The sequence below is a fragment of the Pollicipes pollicipes genome, unplaced genomic scaffold (genome assembly GCF_011947565.3).
Source record: "Pollicipes pollicipes isolate AB1234 unplaced genomic scaffold, Ppol_2.1 Scaffold_4740;HRSCAF=5597_pilon_pilon_pilon, whole genome shotgun sequence".
NCBI lineage: Eukaryota > Metazoa > Arthropoda > Thecostraca > Pollicipedomorpha > Pollicipedidae > Pollicipes > Pollicipes pollicipes.
Genome location: NW_023596545.1, coordinates 8,813,028 through 8,819,027, shown reverse-complemented (window position 1 = coordinate 8,819,027; position 6,000 = coordinate 8,813,028). Strand labels below are relative to the sequence as shown.

The 6,000-nt window shown below is 59.6% G+C and overlaps 1 protein-coding gene across 2 annotated transcripts in view; it reads left to right on the top strand.

The window, feature by feature from the left end:
• The first annotated feature begins 670 nt into the window (after positions 1-670).
• The window catches only part of LOC119097915 (octopamine receptor beta-2R), a 78,618-nt gene continuing 73,288 nt past the window's right edge, over positions 671-6,000 (top strand). For both annotated transcript variants that reach the window (XM_037220860.1, XM_037220861.1), the window contains exon 1: positions 671-1,611. In XM_037220860.1, coding sequence (XP_037076755.1) covers positions 885-1,611 — 727 coding nt within the window. In that variant the 5' untranslated portion in view covers positions 671-884. The remainder of the gene's footprint in view (positions 1,612-6,000) is intronic.

The window sequence follows — 6,000 nt, the reverse complement described above, 5'->3', positions numbered from 1 at the left end:
TGCAGCGCCTGTGCAGCTTGTGTGGAATTGCACATCTCGTTCACTTTCATTTCGTCCAACATTGTGTTTGGTCAAGGTGGAGTTTGGCTCAGTCTTTGTTCGACAGCTCGATAACTTACGTATCACACGCCTCTCAGTTGACATGAGCATGCTGAGAAATAAAACTCCTGCTCAACGTCTTTGTGGTCATTGGTAAATTATTTTTATGACCACATCACCATCAAAGCTATTCACAGGCGTAATCCTGGTTACGGATGCAGTCGGAAACCAACAACTAGCCTTATCTTATCCGCCTGCAACGAGCTAATGCACCGACCGGCAAGAGCTGCTTGTTGGCGTCACCCCTGCGTCACAGCCCGCGCTCTGGCCGAGATTGGCGCGATCCGCGCCCATCAGTCGGCACAGATACCGACAATAGTCGACAGCGTCGCTCCTAGAGCGGGCTCACCGGCCACGCAGCAGGACACCGGAGGGTGGCGCGCCGATCCGCAGCGTTGGCGGGGGGAGGGGGGGGACGGACGGGGGCGGGCTGGGAGGCGGCGGGGGCGGTCCGGGCGGTGGCGGCGGCGGCGGCGGGGCGCGCGCGCACGGCCCGCGCCGGCCGTCGCCAGTGCAGTGCCGGGAGCGGGCCGCACCGCACGTGTCCGGCCCGGCCGCCGCCCGGGAGTGCCGCCGCCGCCGCCGCCGCACCATGTGAGCGCCCGGTCGCCGCACGCCACCCCCCGCTCCATAAGCGCGAGTACAATGCGACTGCGCCGTCCGGCGTCGCCTCGCACCCCGATCTCCGCCGCCAGCGATGGCCGGCTCGGCCTGTGCTCACGTGCTCAGTAGCGCCGCCATGGAGGACCTGGTGACCACCAGCGGGCTGCCGCCGCCGGCCTACAATGCGGACGTGGCCTGCGGTGTTGCGGACAGAGGGCGCCAGCGAATCCTCACCGGAGCACGTGCTGGTGGCCGTGCTCAAGTCACTGGCCATGGGCCTCATCATCGTCTCGTCCGTGCTGGGCAACCTGCTGGTGATTTGCAGCGTGATCCGCTACCGCCGGCTGCGCGTCATCACGAACTACTTCATCGTGTCGCTGGCGTTCGCCGACATGCTGGTAGCGCTCGGAGCTATGACGTTCAACGCCAGCGTGCAGGTGAGCGACCGCTGGCTCTTCGGCCACGTGGTGTGCGACCTCTGGAACTCGCTGGACGTGTACTTCAGCACCGCGTCCATCCTGCACCTCTGCTGCATCAGCGTGGACCGCTACGTGGCAATCGTGCAGCCGCTCGAGTATCCCATGAAGATGACGCGCAACAAGGTGCTGCTGATGATCGCCTGCGTCTGGACCTTCCCCATCCTCATCTCGTTCATCCCGATCTTCTTCGGCTGGTATACGACGGAGACGTACCTGCGGCAGCGCGAGCGCCAGCCCACCTCCTGCGAGTGGGAGGTGAACGACTGGTTCGCGGTGGTGTCGTCCTCCATCTCGTTCTGGATCCCAGCCGTCATCATGGTCTGCATGTACCTGCGCGTGTTCCGAGAGGCGGACAGGCAGGAGCGGCTGCTGTACAGGGCGCGCGGCAGAGCGCAGCTGCTCGTCACGCACAATGGAGGCGCCGATGGAGGTAAGCGCTGGCGGCGACCGCCACCGCCCAGGCCGCGGGCTCGACGCCCGCACCCAGCGGCCCTCCGCGCACTCGTTCGACGGTCTGCGCTGAGATGTACCTGCCGCATGTGTTCAGAGCTCGACACCGTGATGGACGCCACCCGCGCTCACGCTACGTCACAGCGTCGCTCCAGAGATGTCCGAGCTTGGCATGCCCTGCTGTCCTGTCCATGACACCGACAGGACACCAAGTCTCCTTCGGGAGAGGCACACACCGATCACGTTACGTTGAGAATAACGGGACCACCCAGGCATCTCCTTGTTGGCGTCGCTTGACCCGCATCGGTCCAGTGTGTGTCACCATATAACGGCGGGAGAGCACTTTATGCCGTGAAATTGGGGTCCCGCGTGGACGACGTATGTGTTTGTTTTCTCAACCACCGGATTTCAAAACAGCTCCATTCCGTGGATGCTAGGCTCTTGACGAGAATTTATGGCATCTGCCGGCTTGATACTTACGACCTATTGGGGTTTCAGCAAGTTAGGCGTTTTGTTCGTCAAAGTGTTCTGGCATCGCAATCACTTAATGAACAACATAGCTGAATAACACAGAATAACAATGGCATAGCATAATAACGTGAACGTGCATTTATTTCTTATTTTAGTTGTCTGTTTATCAGTCATTCAAAAATAAAATTCGTCATGATTTTATGGCGCTTTAATAGTCCAAGTCGAATGACTCTTTTATTATGCCGTCGGCATTGAAATGCCTGCGAAACGCAAACCGATCTGCATCGCCCCAAAGTTTTCAGCTTCGAGGAACTCATACGCTGATGGAACGGCTGGCTCTGTATCCCCCATTATCCTCTCATTATCCACACTCCAGTCTGCCCGCTGCCAAGGCTAAACTCAACGCGCACCGCCACACGCCGATGGTGAGCCAGGTGGTCTACCATATCTATCAATATGAGCTCCGCCTGATGTCAATATTTTACTTTATTGGTTTACATTCGCGGGCCCTAGCAGCCTCCGAGAGAATTGAGACGTGCCGTCCGAATCAAAGCGATCCCAGGGATCCAATTACAGGTTATGACGTCGACTAGTGCATTAAACAAACGCGCTGGCCGGCCCGCGGAACTGAAATATTAATAAACATCCATAAAGCGAGAAACTTCGGGATATTTTCAGCACGATGTGTGCCACCGACAGGCCTGGCAGCGGTCCGCGGCTGCCAACGCGCGCTGAATCCATTGCCGGAACTATCCGCCAACGCGTCCGCGGCGTGACGCGTTGCCTGGCCCGTGGCGTGCACTCTGTGGGACGCGCAGTGTGGAGCACTGCCGTGCCCGCGGCGTGGCGCGCTGTCGTGCCCGCGGCGTGGGCGGTGCCGTGGCCGCGGCGTGGCACGCTGCCGTGCCCGCAGCGTGGCACACTACTGTGGGCGCACACACATCAATCCTCGCCAGAGCTGTCGTCTGTCAGTCAGCAGTGATCAGCAATGGCACGGCGGCCTTCGGTGGCCTTCGGTGGCGTCTGGCCGTGACCTGGCGATGACCCGGCCTCCCGGCCAGACCCGCCTGGCCAGCGGCAGGGTCGAGAGTGTCATCGCTTCCGCCGCCTGTTGACATAGGACATACCGGTGGGGGGGGGGGGGGTGTAGGGGGCATTGCTGTGTATGGCGGGCCGGGCCCCGCCACACGGCCGACACGCGAGTGACCCCGTTTGTGTCTCACGCCCGGGCCCTGGTGGGCTGTGTGTCGGGCAGATGTTCCCGAGGTTCGATCGGCTGTATTCTGAGTGTTGTAGGTGCTCGACTGGGCGCTGCTGCCGTGCACGCAGCAGGGGTCGACCTGACCGGCCGCGCAACCGGCCAGCCCCCAAGCTCAGCCTGCCTCTGCCTGCGCCGCCTGTCGCGTGCGTGTGGTGGCTTCATTACCGCGCCAAGAATCCAGTCGTCACGCAATCGGGCGGACCGCCTTCTCAATCTGCGTCCGGTCTGCAGCGTGGCAGACATGTCGTCAGCCGGCCGGCACCGACTGCTCTGTCACCCGCACGACGGCCACCACTTGGCTTATCGCTAAACACGGCGCGAGGTATGTGCGACGCTGCTTGGCACAGCTAGTTGCGAAACGATTTACGAAAATCGGCAGCTGCCCAACGGCAAGGAGCATGCATGTCGCGACTGGCATATTTTAAGCTCTGTTTTCACGGCGTAACAATGCGGGCGGCAGTACCCCGTAATCATTGCAGCGTAATGCTTTGGCTGTTGTTTCAAAACGGTCATCATGTTTCGTGAAAACAGCTGCAGCGCTCCCTTCGCGGCCTGATTGGCGGCCACCCGCCGTCTTCCCCCTTCCACGGGCGGCGCGTGCGGAGGCAAACACCCCTTCAAGCGCGAATGACGCGGCCGGGCGCCGGTGCAAACCATCGGCGGCCGCTCGTAACTAGCGGACGCAGAGAGCCGACCACCGTTACGGCGACAGGTGTATCATCAGCGGCCTCGCCGCTTGTAAACAGGTGCCGGCAGCGAGCGGCGCCAGCCAAGCCGACGGGGGGCTGCACTCGCCACGGGCCTGACGCGAGCGGCGCCGCTCGGCGACGCCTGGCGAGCCGGTGGAGCGTGACGTCTTGGCTCGGCGCGCACCCGGCCAGCGGTGACGCCGTCTCATCAGGGAGCCGGCGGGCGCCGCGCGTCCGCCGTATGTCACGCGTCCGGCCGTCTGTCACGCGTCCGGCCGTCCGTCATTCAGTGCCGACCGGGAGCCCTGACCACTGTACGGACACGGCTGGGCCCGTCCAGGGTCGCCGCGGCCCGTGCTTCCGTGGACGTGTCAGTGCGATGACGAGAGATGCTAAGGGCAGTCAGTGCTCGTCAAGAGCGAGAAGATCACCCGGGCACCCGAAACCCCGTGTGTGACCGAGCATGGCGTATGGGAACGAATCGGACAACCGGCCGATCCACTGTGAGACACACTGGGAAGAAGCCCTGATACGACGGGAGAGATGGGTAGCCCGATACGATGGAAGCTGAACATATATCGAGAGCACGCCGAGATTTGATAATCGATCGTCATAAAACTGACGGTTGCGGCAGTGGCTGGTTCCAAGGAGTAATGGGGAGAGACGAGCCGTTCGGTACGAGAGATGCTGGTCTGAGGAGAACCCAGACTGACGATGACGCGGTCGAAAGCCGTGTCGACAGACTCGGTGGAGACCTATCCATCGGAGGGATGGGTGATGGACTGATGAGCCCGCACCAGCTGGGCGGCAGGTGCCCATCATTTACCCTTCGCTATCTCTCCCGTCAACCGAGCGCCAGCCGGAATGGCGATAACCAGATAAAGAAATGTTCGCCTAATGAGAAGCCCCATGACCCTCACTAATGTAAACAGCGGAATCCTGGCCACTGCGGAAATTTGAGCCAAACCAATTTGCCGTTAATGCAGTATTGGCGCGGGTGGCGTTTGAATGACGGTTGATTCGGGCAGTTTTCGGTTGTGAGTCCATTCATCCCAATGTACATCGATGGTGAGAGCTTGTGCCGCCAACAGCAGGCATGACTGGACTGACGAGCCCGTGTGGGGCGGCGGCTCAGCCCCATCGGGGCAGGCTCCACACGCGCCCCGGCACGACGACGGAACGGCCGGGTCAGCTGCTGAGCGCCGGCGGCAGTCGGCCGGTCGTTCAAAGGTCGCGGTCGGAAACACGCGAACCCATTGACTTTCGTGTCTGAATCCATGGTTGCACTATTTATAGCCTTCATTAGCATACTGGGTTGGATAACGCCGGGTCTCGTTTTGCTATTCATATGTCAACCCCCAACTCGATCCGATTGTGAAATGGGCTTCGGACTTTTGGTTCCATTAAGCTCTCAACTGGCATGCTGGAAGTTGAGTCGTCACTGTGCCAGAACTTGACATGATATTCGTCATCAGCAGCAAAGTTTGAACGCAACGTATAATTGCTCGACTTTCATTTCATATATTAAATGCCATCAGTCATGGTTATAATAGATGATGAATGTTGTCACCCTTCATCTTGGTTCGATGTTGGCGTGCTCTTAAGAACCGTAACGCTGATCGCACTCCCAATGGGCGACAAACTACGAGACCTCTTCTCCCAAACAAGCATGTAGCAAGCCTTCTGAAAATCATCGCAGAAATAGTCCACGATAGTTGAGAAAGGTGAGAGGACACCACGCCGATATAGGCCAAAAATTACGAAAAGGTGAGGCAGGGAACAGAAAAAAGTGAATGAGTAACAGCGGAAGAGCGACTGAGTGACTGAATCGACGAGTGGGTGATTTCTTGACTAAGCGTGTGGTTGATGAGTAAGAGAGTGGAACAGGAAACAGAATGATGGCAGAGTGGAAAGGGACGAGTTTGTGCAAGTGATGACAGTGAAAAGG